This window comes from Tripterygium wilfordii, chromosome 7 (genome assembly GCF_013401445.1).
Source record: "Tripterygium wilfordii isolate XIE 37 chromosome 7, ASM1340144v1, whole genome shotgun sequence".
Classification (NCBI taxonomy): Eukaryota; Viridiplantae; Streptophyta; class Magnoliopsida; order Celastrales; family Celastraceae; genus Tripterygium; species Tripterygium wilfordii.
The window spans coordinates 426,656-448,125 of record NC_052238.1 but is presented as its reverse complement, the minus strand read 5'-3'; the positions used below and the strand labels follow the sequence as shown (position 1 = coordinate 448,125).

Here is a 21,470-nt window from a genome sequence, read left to right as displayed (position 1 = left end):
TAAGTGGAGCCCACCCTCTCTGTTGTTTGAAATTTTCATTTAATACACAACTTCTCCTCTAATTGGTTTAAAATTTTAACACTCTCTCAAATTTTCATTTAATACACATCTTCTCCACTCTTTCTTCTGAAACAATAGATATTAGACAGCTCATAACTGGACTTTGAAAATGGGTAAGATTAACCCAACAAAAATTTTTTTAAGGTAGAAATAAATGATACAGTACTAATAACTAATTGGGCTGTACAGGTCGCAGAAAGAGCCCCAACGACCAACAGCTCACGCTTCCTTTTATGCTGAGTTTCAGTTTCAGTGGTGGCCGTCGCTTACGGTTCTTTTGCTTTTTCTACCTTTTTCCCCCTCCTCACTTTTCTTGCTATTTTCGGTCCTATATAATTAATTATCACTAACCAATTTAGTTGATCATACGGTATTACGAAAACAATTTAGCTGAAAAACTGACGTGGCAACCTGCAACACATTAAGACCACCAGCATGCAACCACCAAAATACCAAATCCTTGATCCTGTACAAATTATTTGTATTTCTTCCAATAAATAATTCAATTATTACACAAAAAATAGGCATATCCTATAATTCATTTTCCTTGCAGGGATTTGTTGAGAACTTCACATCCAAAAATAAATTTAATAAATCTCATACAAATATTTGTACCTTGTTGCATACTTGCATTAGAAATATATAGACATACTAGTGTCTGACCTCTGCGCATTTGTGGCAGGGTGTTTTATAATCGGTTTTTAGTTAGCTTGTTATTTTCCGAATCATTTATTGTTGTTTTGTTTGTAGTAAAATTTCCGCGATGTTGTCTTTTTGTAAGTGAAAATATAATAATAAAGAGTTTGGGTATCGTTCTTTTTTTTATTTATTGAAAAATATATACTCCATTTATTGTTGTTTCAATGTTAAAGTCACCTTCTTTTTTTCAGTCCTTGTTCCTCTGTTTTGTTGATTTACACGTCATTTTTAAGTTGTTGTATTTAATTTTTGTGTTTTCTTTGTTGTTCGTGCTTACAAATGTCCTGTTTTCTTGTATTTAATTTTTTGCCACCTTGTATGTGATTGGTGGTCTATATGGTTACAATTTGTGATTTGATTTTTTTTACACATGTATTATTTTTGTTGATCTGGAGGCTTTTATCGTTAATTGTTTTTTTTTAATTAATTGGTTTGTGTCAAGAACCCTGCATATTTTTACGTGCAGGGTTTGCATATATATATAATATATTTCATCGCGAAGAGCACATTTGATAAAATTTGTTTTTTTATGCACTTAGAAAAAACAATAATAAAAGGTTCAGCTTTTCAATACATTTGCATATATATATAATATATTGGTTTGACATTCGATTATATTGGTTTACTCAGTTACCAAACTGCCGACCAAAATCATATGCATCGTCTCTGCTGTCCATCGCTTCACAGCCAATTCCAGGCCAAAACCTTTTCGATGCAAAAGCATATTTTCACCATCTCACACCATTATCCATATTTATTGTCCATATTTTCTAAGAAATATATGAAATTCTCTATTCAGACTCCTTTTGGATATTGGTTTACTAATGGGTCTACTTTGGGCACAATTAAATGTGGGATCCACGCATCCATTGAGACGAGTCCAAGATTGAGTACGTACATAGCAAAAGTGCAAAACATAGTACATTTGCATTACAAAAATCAGTATTGAGTGAAGTAGAAATTAATATCAAAAGTGTTCACATGATATAGTGTAATTAATTTGATGGTGCGTACCCAATCTCATATTCAAAAATCATGGACTCAAGAATGAGTTTATGAACTTGGACTAAAGGACATTTAAGATTTGTGGGAGAAAGCCATACATGGGATTTGGTTTGGGTTGGGCCAAAACACACAAGTGGGCTGTGGGCTTGGCTAGGCCTGTGGGCTTTTTGGTCAATGTTTGATCAAACCCAATTATTACATTATTTATAGTGTTTTAGATTGTTATTATATTATTTTCAAAAATAATGTAATAAAGAACAGCCCGAGAAAAAATATTGACAATAAATTTTGTTGGAAAGAGTTTTGCATTCAGAATATAATATATGTAATTTTTTCTAAATCTAATAATATTTTAAGGGATAAAACATTTTGAATTTTTGTTCAATAAAAGAAAAATAAAAAACAATAATGTCATTAGATAATATAAGCATATGGAAGAACGGAAATTAAATCAATAAAATTGACATTTTTGTCCAAAAATTAACAAAATATCTACTTTTCATGTTACATGATAATGTGTCGATGCCACATAGACTAGGTCGCTTTTGGGACATTATTTGCTAAGATATGTAGCACTACTGATAATATAAAAATGACATTCTAAAAAATACATAATTGTGGAATATTGTCAAAATTATGTGTTTTTCAAATTAACATTATAAGTATTTAATTAAAAGTAAATGAGAATTTCAATGATTCCTCACTTTTTTGGGAGGAAAGGAGAATTACTCTTTTATGAGGAATATAACTTTACCTAAAATTCTAAATTCCAAAAATTCCACCAACCAAACATAGAATCATTGACAAAAGGAAAATTCTTATTCCTGAAAAGCTGGATTCCACGAATCAAATGACATATCAATGTCTATATACAATTTAAGCAGGTATGTATTTTAATTCGATACCATAGTTGAAAAGATGTATTTTTTACCTATAAATACAATAGACATACAACTAAACCGAGTGTCATTGTTCCTTGGAAATCCTAAAACCATGAATACTCATTTGTTGCTACTAGTACAATTTCTGTTGATTGTGAGTTTCTGTCATACAAATCTAGCTGTAAAAGTCATAATTAATAATGATTTGGGTCCTGGAACCACTCTTACCATTCATTGTCAGTCCCGCGATGACGACCTTGGTTGGCATAACCTCCAATACATGGAGAACTTCAACTTTCATTTTAAAGTGAATTTTTGGAACACTACACTCTTCTTTTGTAGATTCATGTGGGACGACCAGTGTCGTTATTTTGATGTCTTCGAAGTCATTTACGGTTGCTCTTATTGTGATTGGCACATTACTCCTGATCGAGTATTTTTTCACTATAAAAGTGGGGGAACGAGAGAATATTATTGGAAGTCCGTATGTTAATTAATTAAGGCATTGCCTTTTACTTGTGTCCCACCATATAATCATTTTGTTGGTTGGAGAAATAATCAATAAAGAGCTTTTAAGCATTGTTTGGCCTATTGATTTGCAAAGTTAAGTTTATTTGTGACTTCAATTTGTGATATTTGATGCCTTTGTTGCATACCATTTCCTTGTTAAGCCATCATTTGAAGATCCCCATACCCCGTTTGGAATAGCTTTTATACCAACATTTATATTATTTGTTAGTATAAATGTTGGTAGTCATTCAAACAATAATTTTCGGACGCATAATACAAGAAATTTTTATGTAGCATTTATACTACTTCTGAAATGCTCCAATTTAACAAATTTCACCAACGCATTCAAACACCATATATGCTTTTAAAATTGTTTAATATTTATGTTACCATTATTTATACTGACATATCTGTTACATTGAAAATGTTTTACCAAAACTAGGTCATAGTATGCTATGATCTTTAAGTCGTCAAGCATAATTAATTGATTTTGACGATGAAACTGAACTTGGTAAAGGAGATTATGATTTAGATTAGTCAAGAAAGAGTTGCTTCAGAACAGAGCCAATAATAGAGTCAAAATTTCAAAGGGGACCCACCCCTATTGAAAGAACTTCAGACTCCGGACAACCATCCCATGGAGAAGCAGACGGTTCGAAATGCAAGGAGTACCATCCACGTGGCACCAAATTTGAATATCGAAAGAGTAGTTTGTCTAGCCTCACAAAGCGCCTCCTCCCTTCCTTTTGACCTACAAATCAGAGTTCTCTACGTAATCAAATTTTGTCTGCTTCTTCCTTCCTCTCTCTTACCGAAGATATTAATTCCAAAAATCGTGACAAAAAATTAGGAAATTCCAAAAGTCGATATAACCCTAAAAATCGATAAATTTGAATCATGTATGTGAATTCCGATCACCGGTGGACGACACCGCCACAATGTCAAAACCACGACGAACCACCACCTCTGCAAGCGAGAGAAGAAGAAAAAAAATCAAACGGAGAAGACGAGGCGGAGGAGTGAGAGGAGTACTGTGACGTGGAGGCATGGGAAACGCTGAGTAGCAGCTTTCGGCAGGTGCAGTCCGTGCTAGATCGCAATCGGAAGCTGATTCAGCCTGTGAACGAGAACCGCCAGTCGAAGACCGCTGACAATCTTGCCAAGAACGTCGACCTTACACGCGTGATCAACGGTAATATCTCGAAGGTGATTTCGATTTACTCTGATTTGTCGGTCAATTTCACTGACATTGTGCAGCAACGGCGTGATATCAAGGATGGAAAGAACGAGAAGAATGGAAAAGACGAGCACCGAGATCTGAGTAAACTGATCCATCAATGGATTTGAGTAAATTTCGATCCACCTTTTTTTTTTATCTAATAAGGTTCATTTCAATTACGTTGTAGTCAGTCTGTTGCAATCTTCGTGGATTTATCTGTGGTGTTTGGTCTACTAAGTCTTCATGTGTTATGTGTCTGTCGTATGTTAACTACCTGTTTGTTTGACGTTCAAAATCGTTGTTGTTTTGGTGGTGATTATTGTGATTCCGATGGTAATGATAATGGTTGATTATGTGGTGATCGTTGTTATGTTGTTTTCTTTATGTTTATAAGTATAATTGAGCTGCGAGAGTTGCTTATGCTTATATGCTCCGCTGAAGTGGTTAGGTATTTATGTCCAGTTCATTTCTCTTTCATTGCACTGTATTTTCTGTAAATCTTGGTTAGATGATTATGGTTGATAAAGTCCTTTTCGATCTTTGAGAAATTTCTAATCAACAGAAACCACGACCATATGTTGTTGTCCTTTAGGTAGATTAGATCTTTATTTTGACGCTTGAGATTTTGTTTAACGAGGCTTCATAGAAGGTGCATTTTTCAGTGGCTAGCTGTAATATGTTCCTTAGACCTTGGTCAAGTGCGGAATTAGAAATAAATTCTATGAAGTATGCAAAATAATTGTGGATTAGTTATGTTCTTTTGCAATAGTTTAAGAATGTCTACTTATTTTTATCAAATGACATGAGATGTTTGAGAATAGACAACGTGAATCAGGGAGGAATAGTTAAGAACTTATGAATTAAAAAGCAACATTTGACTTGCCCTTTCTCGAAGAAATAGGATTGATAGGAAACAAATATGTCATCTAATTTATATTATATAAATAGGCTTGCTTTCTCTAGGATTACCTGTATATACTGCAAAATTATGTCCTAGGATTACCTGTATATACTGCAAAATTATATCAATAGGCTTGCTTTCGGTAACATTTTTTGAATTACCGAAAGAATTGGTATTGTAACGGTATTCCGTGATTGGTAACGGTAACCGTACCAATAACAGCCCTAGGATTACCTGTATATACTGCAAAATTATGTCGCGCTTCTTTTTTGTCTCGGTAAGCGGAAAGTGACTAGGTTGTTGAAAAGGAAGGCATATAGAAATAAGACACCAATTCCGAGCCAAGACCAATAATCACCAGTAGGTATACCATGGTAATGAAGGACATTGTGTCCAACTGTAACATTCCCAACACGAGATATCTGCAAGATTTTTCAATCATTCTGTCATCCGATATATCATTGATATATAAGATTGAAACTGAGAGAATTGAAACCAAGGATCACACCTTCATCCACCTTGTTGCAGTAAATTCATTGACAGATTTGGCATTTTGACCATATGATAATGGTGACACCCAATAAGCCCAAATCCACCATGGCTTAATCTCATCTGAAACAAGAACATCCAAAGCATTAATAATGATGTAGTATTGTGTTGTTAAGTAAGCATTGAGAAAGGATACCTTTTGGCATAATAAATCCACCCAACAAAAATATTACTATAATTGCCGCTGATCCAAAAGTATTAGCAAGAACCATGTCTCGCGCAGTTGCAGCAATCAACCTAAATAGTCCTAGTGCCACTTGGTGTATTGCTAGGAGTATAAGCAAGAAACGGAAAAACCTGAAACATGGATCCAAGGCTGTTTGTAAACAAACATTATCGAAAGCATAATGCATGAAGAGTAAGTAAAACTGGAACTACCTCCCAGCACTAGGGGCAAAACCAACAGTGTAGTACACAACACAAGACCATACAACAGCTTCAAGAATAGAGTAAGGTACACGCAGAATCCAACTGGCAAGAGACCAAGCCCATCCAGGATGAAAGAAATTATCCCGTTACTTGTAAAAGACTGGAAGTCAAAATATCGTAAGAGAGAGCTCAGAAAAGCCATTGAACATCATGTGTACCAAGCCAAAGAACAGGGCAGAGAGATAGAGATTTCCATTTGCCTCGTCTGTGGGACGTAATTTTGTCCTCAAGAACATTGTGGATGTAATGAATCCAATAAATGCAACCTATAAAACATTAGATTTAAGCATAAAAAATGAACAACAATGAAGCATCACCAACTTACAATCCAAAGTCCAAAAGACCAGTTGGAAACTAAATCCTACCTGGCTTGTCCTAAATGTATAAAGAAATCGATGGCGGCTGATCAGCAGTAGTTCTCGTGTAAAGCATGTCTTGAAGAGCTCATATTTTGAGACAGCGTACTTCTCTTTTGATAAAGCTGATGGATGAATCTTGGATTTATCATATGGAACAGAATGTGTGGACTGTAAAGACCTTCCGAATCTGGAGTTAGCAAAAGCTTTTGCAATTTCTGGATATTGAAGAAAGCAAGATGACAGCGTACTTCTCATTGGCTATGAACGTCATTGTTAACATAAATTCAGTGTTTACGTTTATGGTATACTCATTTTCTTCATTGAAGTTAGTATGCTTTTGACAAGTGACGATCCACATTACTTATCCTCAATATCTCGCTTTCTATCCTGATTTTCGGCATCAAGGCCATATGTGCCATGTTTATCATGAATTGATTTATGTGAGCGAATGAAAATGTTGTTGAAACTTGACTTTCATAAAGTTGATGGAAGATTTGAACTGTTTTTAGTTTAAAAACAAAATTATTCAGTGGAATGTCTTTGTGGTACACATAGGAGTTATTTCAACACTTTCTAAGATCTCAGATTTGCATTTGTAGGTGAAGATCATGTCCAGATATTATTTTGAGTCATTTATCTATTTGATATGAATATGAATTTCCTAGTGAAAGATAACTATACTCATGTATCCCTGCATACATGTTGGAGGGTATTGTTATGTTGGCACGTAGTTGCTGTTGAAATAAAAAGTATTCCCTATGATGACAGATTAAATCTTTTTTTTTTTCCTGAACAATTATCCACTCTCCTTTTCTGCAGAACCCAGGTTTTGACTTCTCTGAAGCTCAGTTTACAGGGACCTGTCCTGATCCTAGGACCTTTATGGACGGGCTCTGGTCTGATTGATGATCATGGTATGCTGCCATAATGACTTTGGTAAGCGAGCACATTTATCTCAACCATCACGTAGTAAACAAAATGACTATCGTGCCTTTTGTTTTGTCCCTTGATAGTCTAGCTGCATTCCTGTACTAATACTATTGGCTGCATATGATTCGTTTTTACTTGTGTTTGGTTGTGTCCAGTCTTAAGTGTAAAAAGTAAAAGAAGTCAAATTGTTTTGCTTTTCTCTTTCCAGTTTCAGCTGCCTTTTGTATCTTTATTTTCAGTCATGGTTTGGATCATTGATTTCAAGCATGAGTAACCAGTTGGCTTTTGATATAGTGTAGGTTCATGGTTAAGAAATAACTATGAGGTAGACAAATTTAAGGCTCATCCCAACATTTGACTCCTGAGCTATGTCTAGAGAACAAAGGATCTATCTATCATCAGCACTCCAAGCAATAAGTGTCCTATCTTGCATGGATTAGTTTGCCTTTTTCTTTATAGTTTTGCTGATGGTATTGGAAAATATTAAGCGTTTAAGACTGTAGTTTGACACCATGCATGCCTCGTTACTAACTAATGCCTCAGTATTCTTGGCTGTGAAGTTTTATGGCAGCTGATGCCTGGTGGTTTACCAACAGTTTTGGATATGTATCCAGGCCAAATTTCAAGGAGGCTACTTTTATTGAACTTTAATGGGTTGTAGTTAATGAGTTTGTGATAGCATATATTCTTTGAAACAGTATTCTACTATAGTGTATATATGAGATAGCTGGATGCTTCGTATCAGTAACCGGCATACCTATTTTCCTTTGAATTCTTAATGGCTTTCCATAGCTTGGTGTCACATTTTTTAGAGTAGTTTTGCGAATGTCACTGATGGTGAATGGTGATTCCCATTTCTGGCAAACTTCATTTGTTACTGTGGTGCAATTGTAGTTGATATTTGTGAATATAATGTAGTTTCATTGCACTATGTCACTTGTGACCTGCAGCCGATATCAATCTCTGGTATTCCGTTAAAGGAGTAAAAAAGAAACGTCTTTATATTATCTGATTCCAAAACCTTGAAAATCTTGACAAATTGAGTTTTGAACGTCCTTTGAAAGGCTGCAGTGGGGATGTAATTATATTCTTTTGCTTGCTTCTAATTATGAAATTCAACCAATTAAAAGATATTAATTTATTTACATATAATTAAGAATAACTTAAGAAACATTAATCACATAAAAATTAATAGTTTTTGTTTTTTATTTTTGGTTTAGATATGTAAAAATTAGTTTTATGGGTTGCAGGCCTTGCAGTCCTTTTCCATAGTCACGCAATTCAAAACATACTCGGCCCATTCCGCGTCAGCGCATGTTAAAATGGAATTCCTGGGAGTCGATATAACGGACACGGCCATCTTTTTGTCTTCAGTGGCGCTTCCACTCTCGCGATACATACAGCCTCCCTTTCTCAAATACGCAGCCATCTTTGTCCTCTTCAGGAAATTTCCATCACTCTCATCCGTAAATCTCCTCCTCCTCGTCTCCGAATGTTACTAATCTCTCATACATGATTTTCTATACCAAGCCTCAAAGGACTACACGACCATATCCGTGCCATTGCTATACTCCTCATGGTAACTGGCCGCAAAAGCCCTTTAAATCCGAGAGTTCTCATTGTTGGTAACTATTGCCACGACGTCCTGATACGGGATGGAGACGTACTGGCCGAGACCCTCGGCGGTGCTGCCTCTTTCATTTCCAACGTCTTCGATGGCCTTTCGATACGTTGTAATTTGATATCGAAGTTGGGCAGGATTTCAAGTACGAAACCAAGATCAGTCATTGGGCAATTGTGGCACCCAGCTCCGAAACGACAGTGTTTCACGCGTATTTTGATCTGGGTTTGGGAGGGGATGGAAGAGAAGATCGGGTACTCAAACGGGTTAGCGCTTGTCAGCCTATTACGCCGATGGATCTTCCCGACACGAGGTTCGATTTCGGGATGGCCGTTGGGGTTGGTGGGGAGATATTGCCTGAGACGCTAGAGAGAATGCATGAGATCTGTCGCGTGATTTTTGTTGATGTTCAAGCGTTGATTCGGGGTTTTGGTGGCGATGATGGGACTGTAAGTTTGGTGAATTTGAAAGAGGGTGGGTTTTATCGGCTACTTCCGCGAATTGGCGTCCTGAAAGCTTCGTCAGAGGAGGCAGTGTTTGTGGACGTCGAAGAGGTAAGGAAGTTGTGCTGTGTGGTTGTGACGAACGGGAAGGATGGTTGTAAGGTTTATTGGCGGGACGGCGAGTTGCAGATTGCATCATTTCTAGCAAGTCAGCAGGATCCTACGGGTGCAGGGGATATTTTCCTTGGTGGGTTTGTGGCGGGCCTAGTTCAAGGCCTATCAGTTCCTGATGCTGCTTTGGTTGGGAATTTTTTCGGCTCCCTCGGTGTTGAGCGGATTGGACTGCCCAAATTCGACTTAAGGATGTTACAGGTTAGTTTGTTTCTAAGTATGTTTAACTACTCTGTAGAAGTTAATGACTGCTCATGATTATGCTTGATGAATATTCAGACTACAGAGTCCCTCCAATAGATATATGACACCGTTGAACTGTAAAATGTGACTTACTAGGGGAAAAGGTAGGAAATGTGCAACAGATGCATAGTGCCAGGAATGGTTATGTTAAATCATTTCTTGAACAATGTATAGCAGAGGATAAATCTTGAATCAGTTTAAAGGTTTTGAAGTAATGTTAAATATTCTGCATAGATTTGGTGACTAGATTTCTCTGGACTCTGGGCATGGTGACTGATGGTGGTTGTTTGACAAAAATAATTTCCTTTTTACGCTTGATATAATATAGTTGACAAAATAAGATATTTAACTTCATCGGAAAAGAATAGAAGCATTCCTGGGAAGTTGGAAGTAAAGTAAGGTTCCTCCAACTGGTCAATGACCTCTCTTTTCAAAAGGACATTAGCATTAAAAGACAAATGTTACTGATTATGCTTATGGGATGATATTAGGTTCGCAAGTCTAACGAGAAATCAACAATCTGATACCCTTGCAGTCTTGATCTATATTCCTCTAAATTTTACTGGTGTTTGCACAACTACTCTTTATGGTCGTCTCTAACACAAAGTTGCATATATTTTGCCTTTTTTGTGAGTTAAAGATTATTTGTTTTTATAATTTCTTAAGTAAAACATCTAGCTTATATTCTTGGTAGTCCTTTCCTGATATAAATAGATTATTGCAAGCATCTAGAGGTTTATCCCCTTGAAATTTCCTCATTGCTTTGCATTTGAGCTTTGGGACTTTGAAGAGTAAAAAAAAGTCCCTACCATATTTGATAATTTTATTCTTAGAACTTTTTTGGCTGGGAATATGCTCGTTTATGTTGGGGAAAGGAATATAATGGTGGTGTTTTCACACTCTGAACATGCCTGGCTAAGTGTTTCGTGCTCTAAAGTTCTGTCCTTGGATCTTGTGACTTGTGAAGCTGGTTCTTATTGGTGTTTTGCTAAGTTGATAGTCTTGTTACTGTTCAAGAAACAAATGAATTCCACGATCCTGTTAGTAAACCTTTCCCTTAGTTTGGATGAAACAAGGAAAGTGGGGCGTAAGAATACTGACAATGTTTTTAAAAAGAAGATCCATTTTATGGTCATCTTTTTAACTATGCTTTTATGGGATTTATCTCCTAAACTTTTGTTGGATGCTGGAGATTTTTTGCTGCTTGGAACCTCGTTGGTCACTTACCCGTAATATTTTTACAGAGAGTTAGAGGTGAGGTACAGAGAAGGAAGATGCAGTGCTCCAGCTGTTGCTATGAAATAAATGACGGCAAATTGAAGTTCTCAAAGACTTTAGGACATGAACAATTCCACTGGTCTCTTTGTATGGTAAAACTAATAATGTTAGAAGAGATTATTTTCCTTAACCTTACAAATAGAATTACAACCTAAATATATATCTATAAAGATAAAGAGACGTTACAGTGATAGTGACTAGAGCTGCAGTTTTGTACAGAGAAAGACACTGACAACAATGGACCGTTGAGGCAACGGTAGCTAGTAGAGTTCAAAACTAAATGGGCTTATTTATTGAGAGATTCATTTGTGTTGGGCCTTGGTAATAATGGTCTGGGCCTGCTCTTGCTCTTTAAAAACTACTCCTTCTACAGACCGTTCAAGAACGCTACTGTGATCTGCCATGTTCTCCCAATTCAGTAGATCAAAGTTTCCTCCCCCAATATACTGGGCAGCCTAAATTGCTGCCTACCCCTTTCCATGAACAACCTGTTTGAACAATTAACAATGAACCATGACAAGGTTAGAGGCCCAAGCGATCTTTCTTTTCTTTTCTTGTTCTTTTTGGGAAAGATAAAGTTGTTCCACTCAAATAATTTGGCCATAAATTAAAATGCAGATAAAATATTTTTGATGTCTTTGACTCTTTAGAGGAAGAAAGCTAGCGAATGGCTATTTACTTTGACCGCTTTTGATTTTTTTTAATTGGATTTTGCAGTCACAGGATGTGCTGGTGCATTGAGCTGGAATCGAAGTGTTGGAAGTAATTTACGAACTAAAGAAATAAAGAAGAAGAAGTGCTTATTAGGATCAATAGTGTTAAACCTCTGTTTGGTTTGTTAACTAAACTATATACTGGCCTAATATGTTAATATTAAATTTATCATCCATCCGAGTTTGGACATATCATTGATTCAATAAACGAGCTGGTGCCCTTCTTAGAGACGGTGAGTTTTCATTTTGTATCTCAAACTTATAATCAAGTTGCCAATATCCTTGCTAGAAGTTCCCGGGATTTCGTTTATGGGGTATCGGGTGCGGTTAGAGGATTTTTCCACTTTTATTCTCTCTTTTTTTCACCGAGGACGAAGGAGATTGCAATTCCTCTTGCTGGTTCTGCTTAATGAAGATAACTGATCCGTCATTGAGGGCAGTGATGATGTAAGTATTTTCTTCACTGCGCCTGCAAATGAAAAGCCATTGAGAAATTTCTTTCCATGTGTATCGCTCATGTATTTTGGTATGTGTATCTGGTGATCAAGCAAAAAAATTAGTGTTCCCCAAGTTATATGTATCAACTTCCACGTGTATTTTGACTCTCTTGTGATTGTAGTGGCCATAAATTGTTCTGTAATGCTTTTGAATCATTTCGATTGTTGCTTTATTTGATTATGCTTGAATAAGTTTTGAAAAGGATCTAAAATTTGATCATATGCTTTGATATATTTATAGTAAGTTAGTAACCATTGAAATTTACTGGCAGTCAACAGCAAGGGCATCTGGTTGCACTTCCCATTCATCTCAAAGCGAATTTCACTATTTCAGAATGGTTGCAGGTAACCCGTTTAGATTACAAATATAAAAACAAAATATATTTTAATCAAAAGTAGTGTATGATGGGTGGTTTCAATCAAATTTTATGGAGACTGGTCCTAAAGGCTTAAATTTCCTTTTCCTTCTTTCTTTGTTCTTCATTTTGGAATCATTGGAAGGTCCTTACTAGAGTAGCATTGAAGTTCCTCCTCCATCTAGCCTGAGAAGTGATGTGTCTGACCTCCCTCAAAGCATATTGCTGGGAATGGCATTACTAGCGCCACAGGGAGGGTCTACGACCGAAAGGAGAGGACGACGTGGCATAAAGCACAGATCTAGATCTAGCAGCTGAGAGAGCAGATAGAGGATCGGGGGGCATAAAGCACAGAGATGGCTCTAAGCTCAGTATGAGGTTCGAGGGGACTTAAGTAACTCGAGCGAAACCGGAAGAAAGTGCAATCACTGGGACCTGGGGTTGATGTTTGTCCATCTAGTGTTGCAGTACCTCAACAGGAAACGTATGGTACCCTATATTAATTTTGAATCGTTTTATTTCCAGTTAAATGTTCCAAGTCCATTCAAAACCAAATTTTGTGATCTGTAGTTTAGCATGGCTTTCTTACCATATGACAAATACTGTTTGAAATTGTCCTTTGAATTACTTGTGGCGTATGGATAAGTGTTGTTGTACTATATCCATCTCATTGTTTACTCTTCTTTGGGCTGGAATTGTAGCTAAAGGAGATGAGTATCAGGTGCTAAGAAAGGGTGCACGGCAACATTGGGATTCAATGAGATCCTGTTATCAAAAGGTAAGATGGCTTTTAGCGTCACAATCCCCCCCACCCCACACCCCAGCCAAAAAAGGGAATTTCCATTTCTCTGTTTTCCATATCTTTGGTTCACTCTTTTTGGCATGTATGCATGTGCTCGTGATCTGAATTTTAAATATCTCATGGAAGTACTTTCTTCTGTAGGCAGCAGCAGCATATTCAGATGGAAAAAAGGAATATGCGGCCTACCTCTCTGACCAGGTTATTTCTGTTTTGGATAGCACATTGTACATTTACACTTGGTGTTTTGGAAACTTTGGGAAAGTGGAGAATGTATTTTTAAGGTTGAGGTAAAGAGGGGGCTTGTAACCCAATTTTTACTCTGTTTGGTTCTGACTACCAAGGGAAGGAGAGGGATTGTAGGAGGACAAAACCGCAGAACTGGGTGTTATATTGTTGTGTGTTATTCTTTATGGGAGGCGATTCTGTACCTTTGTCGTCGTTTTGTGAGGGGGTTTAGGCCACAGTATTTCCTTAAATGTTCCTTTAAATGTCTATTATTGGAGATTCAGATGATTTCTTACGTTATTTTTAGCAGGGGTATTTTTTGGTGATAAACTGTTCACATAATATGTTCATTTGAGTAGGGGAAGTTGCAGACTAAATTGGCTCAGGAGGCAGATGAAAAGTCAAGCCAAGGTATATTCAAAGCTAGGTCAGACTCCGAAGCTGGCCTGTTTCTGTTAAATTTTTGTATCTTACTAAACTAGCTATTGCATTGACTTTCAGAAAAAAAAGGGCATAGAAAATGTGATAACAATTGATTTGCATAGGCAACATGTCAAGCAAGCAATGAAGCTGTTGAAACTTCCCCTCGTGTTTGGAACATATGTACCCTGTAAGCATTTGGCGCATTTCTTTGACTTCATGCGTGTGTGTTTTGTTGAAATGTACGTAATTAACTTCAGTTTCATTTATTAAGTTACTTGTCTGTCCAACGGTAAAAGCTCTCAGGGTCATCACAGGATGTGGATTCCTTGGCTTGGGGAAGTCAAAAGTCAAATAATTGGTATGAGTTCTAGTCAATAACTCGTGCATATTCTTGTTCTATTGTGGTGATGTAGAGATGGCTAGTTTCAGATTGCTCAGCATATTTCTTTGATGATTTCTGTTTTGATCTAGTGGTTAGTTACAAGGTTTCCTTTATCTGTTTAAATGTTCAGGATTTTTGAGGGATCGAACACAGTGCAACTGAAACTGGCAAACTGCAGTATGCACATGGGCAAAAGGCACTTTGGGGAGGCCCAATATGCTTAAATGGCATATTAGATTAGGTTCTTATGATATTCTGATGGTGCTGCTTGAAGTAGAGGGCATATGCCAATACTGATGTTTCCGTGTTATTTTCTCATGAATTACCGAGACTTTTGTCGTTGTTTGTATGCACTGATTTTCCATGCCTGGATTACAGTGCATAGGATAGGAGTGAACCCAGGTTGAATCAATAAAACCAGGACATAGAGGATTTGGGGGTCCATAAGCTCTGGGAAAGAAGTTTGTTTGTAGGCTAGTGTGGGAGAGTGATGATTCATTGTTTTCTGTCTTATGGAATGTGTTAACCCCTGCAAGTTTCAAGCTCCTATGTCTTCTGTATTTTCGATCTTGACTGTTAAACCAGCTCCATCATCCAATCTCTTCAATACAAGGGAAATATTCAGTTATCTTTGTTGGTCTAATCAGCTTTGCCATCTGCAGGTCATCAAGCTTCTGGAAAATGAAGGTATGGAATGGAGTGAGAAGAATGAAGGAACTCTTCTAATTAAGGTTGGTGGATACAGAGAATTTAATTTATTGGATTCAGATAGCGACGCTGAATAATCACTTTCAAAGAAAACGGAGAATCCGTGTTCAGTTATTAGATGTCATTTAACAGTAACCAGGAAGCCACTCCACACACATTGTTGGATAATAGTCCAGTTGTTCATATATTTAAATAGTCCATTAAGGTAAGGTAGTTAATCTTAAACCCAGGGAGCTCATAGCTTAAGCTCCTACTGTTGTAATAATGTAATGTATCTAACTTTAGTTGCCCCTAGATGACATGATATATCCTCAGGCTGTACATTTGTCACTAAAAGTCTGCAAGCTAACAAATTTCATCTGGTCTTTTTTAAAAATTATTTATTTGAAATGCTTGCTCCTCCCTAATTCGGTGTTCTTTGGTTTTTAGTTTATCGAGCTACAAATCACAGTTCTCCACATCATCAATTTTGTGCGTTTCTTCATTCCTCTCTCGTGCCGAAGATATAAATTCCAAAATCGATAAATTTGATTAATGTATGTGATTTCTCATCACCCGTGGAGTCTACCATGGATGACACCGCCACAATGTAAAAAACACTGAACAGGTCCAAAACCACGACGAACCACCACCTCCGCAAGCGAGAGAAAGAGAAACAAAGTTAAACGGAGAAGACGAGGCTATCAATGCGAGTCTGAATATGTACCTCTCATTGATAGCCTTGTCGTGAGGCAAAAGGTTCCTAAACAGGTTCAGCAGCAGGGTGGATAAGATGCCACCTAGCCTACACCAGCATGCCCTTAATATTTCATCTTGGAAAATCCAAGATATGATAGGATTATAGGAAGCTAATAACGTAAATGAGATGAAGAATTAATTGTGAACCATTGATATAACGACCAATAACCAGCATTTGCCATTGACAGAAGCCCTGTCAAGCAAAGAACAAGGTTCCTATTTATTCGTTATGCAGTTTGACACTCTTGAATCATTTCTTCTCTTAAAAAAAAATGAGCTAAGCATTGAGGAAAAGAATTGAACATAAGTCATCAAGCCACTTAATTTGGACGGAAACTACGGAAGTAATCCCCCGATAATAAGCAAGATAGTTAACTGAGAATAAACACTAGGACTGTCATTTCGATACAAATCCGAATATTGACCATTCATCTTCTCTGGAAGTCGAGAAGTTTAACCGAGAGAATAAAAACGCTAAAAAATAGAACACAAAAGCCAATCAACACAGCAGCTGAAACTTCAATCACTCGAGGACCATAGCCAAGGTTAGCTTTCAAATATTCTTTCACAGTGCCATTAAACTGAGGTTCTTTAATCATGTTTTCCTTGTCACCAAGCTCAGAGGAGATAATCCCTCGCAAAGTCCATGTTACAGGACTGATGTAGTAACACCATGTCAACCATTCTGGAATATTCTGAAATAACAGTCATTCCAAACCACGATATAAGTTTATAGGAAAAGAAAAGAAGTTTTAAGATACTTTGAACACCATGGAAAAGGCTACGAAATCAAACTCGCGGCACACATTTAAAGCAATAGTGATTTATATAAGTTCAAAAGAGGGGATATATACTTAACTGGTTTTGGTATAGGAAAACCAGAGAGGAGAGTCCACATAGAGTAAAAGGCAGAAGAAATGACAGATGCCAAGTCTTGATTAGGAATGAGACCAACAGCCATCATTCCAGAAAAAGTGTAGTAGGTGAAGGTGAGGAACAAGAACACAAGATACAGGAAAATTTTCCCTGCAAAATAAGAATAACATTCATGAGTAAGTTGCATTTATTTTCTAGTACCTTAAAGAGCAGTATTAAATCTTACTTGCTATCATTTGAAAATGGATCATGAAATAGGTTATGACACCAAACACTATTGTTTGCAGGGCTACATATGGAATCTGCACAAGACCCTGTTCACAAAACAATTGAACCATTAATTAATACAATTTCCAAAAGAACTTTCACTAGTCAAATTCCTTCAGTAATATGGGACTTACCTGAGCAGCCCCATAGGCGATGGGAGAATACATTCTAGCTGTTTTTTCTCTGTAAAATACTGTCCTCTCAATTGAAACAATTGATTGTATTGAGGAAGCATTATTCACCCCAAGAATCGAGCATGCTAAAGAGAGAGCTCCCATTACTATTAATAAACCTTGAGTTGAGTTCCTACAAATTGTTAAAACTATTAAATATTGTGATGATATAGGGAATGGAGTAAAAAGAATATGTATGAATATCATATGTGAGCCATATAGCAAAAATGTTACCTTTTTGAACCAAGATGCCAAAATACAGAGCTCAATAAAAAGGCAATTGTGATACCAAAAATTAATCTCATGAGACCGTATGACGGAGTTCTCAAATAAACAAGATTATATTTCTGAAGGCAAATAATAATTTGAGCCAAAAAGTTTTGTGAGTAGGTTGTGGAAAACTTTAATGGTTCTGAGCCAGCAACTGGAACACTCATTTGCATAATTGTAGCTTCCACTTCCCTAAAACAAAGATATCAACACAATATATTAACATAAATCCAAAAAAAAAGAGGGAAAAGCCTCAATGAATGAGTAAAACCCTATTCATGAAGATCTTGCTAGTAATATCACCTGTATTGTTCTGAATTCTTATATAATTCTGAAAATTCCATTCTAATTCGCTCCTCAACGGCAAGTGTGGTTACCTCAAGTATCCAAGTTGCTGGGTTGTAACCATTTGGGATTGGGGAAATTCCATTAATTCCCTACAGAAAATAAGCATTACCATCTCACTTGAGAAAATAATTAAGTGAATACTTTTTTTTGGGGGAGGAGGATAACAATATGCAACTATCAGGCTGACGATAACCACCTTTACCACTAAACCACAGCGGAATATATTTAATCTAACAGATACATATTAAGGTGAAGCTCTTTATGAGCAATTATAGACCAAGTGTACATCTTTGATTTCAATGAAAAATATCAAACGTTACAGTGAAATATATAAATTAAGAATCAAGATTCTACCTGAAAATAGTCTATCATAATTTGTGAGTGCAAACCAAGCTTCCCTCCATAGATAACACGTCCCCCGAGTTGCATAAATAACAGCTGTCCATCAAAACACATAAATTAAGTATTTGAAAAAACTAAACATGCCATATCTGGCTCTCAGATTTTCTTTTCCATACAATAGAAAAATAGTGAAAGAGTAACCTCATCAAATGCTTCAAAAATATCAATGCTTGGTTCATGTATGGTGCAAATTACTGTTCTCCCAGTATCCACCGTATTACGCACAGTTCGCATCACTATGGCTGCTGCCCGTGCATCTAATCCTGACGTCGGCTCATCCATGAAAATAATGGAAGGATTGGCAACGAGCTCTACTGCAATTGTTAAACGCTTTCTCTGCTCTTTTGATAAGCCAGAACTACCAGGCAAGCCAACCATAGCATCTCGTAGGGAGTCAAGCTCCACTAAGCTTATCACTTCTTCAACAAACTCCTACAGTTCATATTGTATAAACAATATTGAGTTAAAAAAAAAAGAGATAGAGAATACATATGAATTTATGCCAATACTGTCATGCAACTCACATGTTTTTGTTCTTTGGTAACTTCTTTTGGAAGGCGAAGACTAGAAGAAAACCAAAGAGACTCCTTAACGGTCAGCTGAGAAGAATGTATATCATCTTGCTCAACATATCCAGAGATTCGAGCAAACGTGCGTTGCTCTTTTGGGAAACCTGATATCAAGATATCACCTTCTATGTATCCGTCAGTTTTCCTCCCCGCAAGAATGTCCATTAAAATTTTCTTTTCTGTCTCACTTGACCCAACCAATGCAGTCAGAACACCTGGTGAGAATACTCCACTCACATTTGACAAGAGCTGCAACCTATTTTCAAGTATACCCCTTGATCTCATTTCCTAAATGTCAAAAATAAAAAATAATTATTAAATGTCAAAATAAGAAGTAAATGTAACAAAAACCAAATAATCGCATAAAAGATTCAAAAATTCTACCATAAAAAGTAAAAACATAAGCCGACCAAACACATTACAGCTATGTTGAGCAGTAACGTAAAAGGATACAAATTAAGACTAGTACACACAGCACACACAGAGAATGTATTCAGATGGTTTAAACAATAATCGATTCTGTACCAAAAAAAAGTATATGTAACAAAAACCCAATAATCCCATAAAAGATTCAAGAAGTCTTTCATAAAAACATAAGCCCACCAACCACATTACAACTATGTTGACCAAGTATATATACTAGACAGGGGAAATACATTTCTTATTCTTAAATGTTGAGCATACAAATAATTATTAATTGTTTATTTTTATTATTCGTATATTTAAGTTGGAATATGAAATATACAGAGGTTAAAACCATCAAATTTAAAGATAAATACAATACCTTGGGCATATCAACAAAGTAACTGACATTTAGAAATGTCATTGTCAATGGTTGAAATGGAATAATCATTCCATGCCCAGTAGCCTCCGCAACGGTCACTGCATAATCCATTAATAGTCATGTCATTAGAAGAAGTTTAATCGAATGAAAGAACTATAAAATCAAGTATCTAAGCAACTTTGCATGATAAACAAATGTCTGATCACCATTTCTAGTCAAATTTTCTTCAGTACCAGCAAGTGGCGCCGCCTGTATCAACTCAATCTCGTCGTCCTCCACCGCAAGCAACTCTCCTCCTCTCTCTAAGTCCAACCAATCGAAATACTCGCTCCCTTGTGATTCTGCCATAGCCACCGCCACCTCTGCGTTTGACGGTCTCGCAAACAACTCTCCTTCTATCTCTAGGTTCACACACTCGAAATACTCACTCACGTTTGATGATGACATAGCCAACACCACCTCTATTTCTCTCTAAATTGCTCCCTCTCTCTCTCTCTCTCTGAAGTTATTTGTGAAGGAAAGTGTGTTAGGCATAGAAACAAACAATACTACAAAGTGCAGAACAAACACTTCAGGTCCTACCTCAGTCCATTACACATCATGGTACCGACAGCTTCGAAAGAGTCCGTCCGTCAATTACTTTTTCATCACTCGGGATCCCCCGCTGGACTCACCGAACAAGTGCAGCAAGGCAGAGCACCTGGCCTCTTAGAAACCTGGCTCTGAGTGACCTTATCCCACCTGTCAATACATGAAAGGGCGATCACTTAAGAGTCTACAAATCAAACCAACCCTACCCACGCCTTTTAGCTGCAAGACAAAGAACCATCTGGGCCTTTTCTTCTGAATAAGCTTGCTTTCCTGCGTCTCTTACGCTGGCTTGCTTGCTAACGAGCGGAGGGAGGGCGTGCTACGAGCTTCCGGTGGACACAGGGGAGTAACAACCTCTTCCGCTTTCTGGCAACGGTGGACACAGGGGAGTAACCCCCTCTCTCTTTCTAAAGTGCACTCTCTCTCCCCGAAATTAAGAATGTCAGCATGAGCAAGGGTTAAAGAAGAGTTTGTTTCAGTGAAGTGTGTGTTTGACCGACTCTGACCCGGGAATTTTTGAAGCGAGCTGGATTCACGCTATTGCCCCCTATTTATAGAACATGTCAGCACGGGCTTTGAAATTGGTTTCTGTGGGAAAAAAACAAAACGATAAGTTTAAAAAATTCACAATCCCCATAATTATTTCCCAATTTTGGATACTGAAAAAAATAGAACTTACCTCATAATTATTTCCCAATTTTGATATTGAAAAATACAACTACCTCATAAAGAGTGATGCAGATGGATATTTAATAGGAATAGGGGAGCTGGAATCCATTTTAGCTGGAATCCTTGAAATTTTCTTAATGTCAACCCTCTAATCTTTTCTCAAACATGACCAGCCATATGAACAATGTTTACGGCCCGTCCAGAAGCCTTCATTTTTTGTATTGTCTACAAGTAGTTTGATCGACCTTATTTTGAAACAAAGTGATTACTTCATATTTCTGATTGCCTGACTGACTACATATGAGGTTAATCTTGCTACTTATTTGGGAGCTAAAAGGTGTTAACAAGATGGGCCTTATTATATATAGCTGGGTTGTAA

At 36.9% G+C, this 21,470-nt stretch overlaps 2 protein-coding genes, 1 long non-coding RNA gene and 2 pseudogenes across 4 annotated transcripts; 3 read left to right on the top strand and 2 right to left on the bottom strand.

The window, feature by feature from the left end:
* Positions 1-4,018: 4,018 nt before the first annotated feature.
* Positions 4,019-12,713, top strand: LOC120002329 (annotated as a pseudogene).
* LOC120002331 (ABC transporter G family member 31-like) lies at positions 4,503-6,825 on the bottom strand. The gene is made up of 4 exons (XM_038851057.1): positions 5,961-6,825; positions 5,784-5,887; positions 5,510-5,697; positions 4,503-5,343 (listed from the first exon to the last, which is right to left on the bottom strand). Exons 1-3 carry the CDS (start codon positions 6,175-6,177, stop codon positions 5,527-5,529), a joined length of 492 nt encoding a protein of 163 aa, XP_038706985.1. The 5' UTR covers positions 6,178-6,825; the 3' UTR covers positions 4,503-5,343; positions 5,510-5,526.
* A 620-nt stretch (positions 12,714-13,333) lies between the features above and the next one.
* On the top strand, positions 13,334-13,872 carry LOC120002335. The gene is made up of 3 exons (XR_005469156.1): positions 13,334-13,348; positions 13,566-13,642; positions 13,808-13,872. It is a non-coding gene; the product is annotated as an uncharacterized LOC120002335 (long non-coding RNA).
* An 81-nt stretch (positions 13,873-13,953) lies between these two features.
* On the top strand, positions 13,954-15,811 carry LOC120002332 (annotated as a pseudogene).
* A 595-nt stretch (positions 15,812-16,406) lies between these two features.
* On the bottom strand, positions 16,407-20,920 carry LOC120002324 (ABC transporter G family member 31-like). Of its 2 annotated transcripts, none has more exons than XM_038851048.1 (12): positions 20,414-20,920; positions 20,065-20,330; positions 19,832-19,929; positions 19,003-19,335; positions 18,620-18,910; positions 18,431-18,514; positions 18,032-18,165; positions 17,693-17,920; positions 17,420-17,591; positions 17,245-17,332; positions 17,002-17,168; positions 16,407-16,837 (listed from the first exon to the last, which is right to left on the bottom strand). In XM_038851048.1, exons 2-12 carry the CDS (start codon positions 20,276-20,278, stop codon positions 16,571-16,573), a joined length of 2,076 nt encoding a protein of 691 aa, XP_038706976.1. In that variant the 5' UTR covers positions 20,279-20,330; positions 20,414-20,920; the 3' UTR covers positions 16,407-16,570. The 2 variants fall into 2 exon arrangements, with proteins under 2 accessions (XP_038706976.1, XP_038706975.1); XM_038851047.1 differs by having other exon boundaries at positions 16,408-16,837; positions 20,038-20,330.
* Positions 20,921-21,470: the final 550 nt, after the last annotated feature.

What these genes read in the sequence shown, in the direction of transcription:
- LOC120002331 (XM_038851057.1), bottom strand. Translation starts at nt 6,177, where the DNA reads ATGCATTATGCTTTCGATAATGTTTGTTTACAAACAGCCTTGGATCCA. An exon ending in TGGATTTATTATGCCAAAAG is followed by an intron (nt 5,888 to 5,960) that starts GTATCCTTTCTC and finishes TTCTTGTTTCAG; the next exon opens with ATGAGATTAAGCCATGGTGG. An exon ending in CTGCAACAAGGTGGATGAAG is followed by an intron (nt 5,698 to 5,783) that starts GTGTGATCCTTG and finishes AAAATCTTGCAG; the next exon opens with ATATCTCGTGTTGGGAATGT.
- LOC120002324 (XM_038851047.1), bottom strand. Translation starts at nt 20,278, where the DNA reads ATGTCATCATCAAACGTGAGTGAGTATTTCGAGTGTGTGAACCTAGAG. An exon ending in AGAAAATTTGACTAGAAATG is followed by an intron (nt 19,930 to 20,037) that starts GTGATCAGACAT and finishes TGGATTATGCAG; the next exon opens with TGACCGTTGCGGAGGCTACT. An exon ending in TCGCCTATGGGGCTGCTCAG is followed by an intron (nt 17,333 to 17,419) that starts GTAAGTCCCATA and finishes TTTTGTGAACAG; the next exon opens with GGTCTTGTGCAGATTCCATA.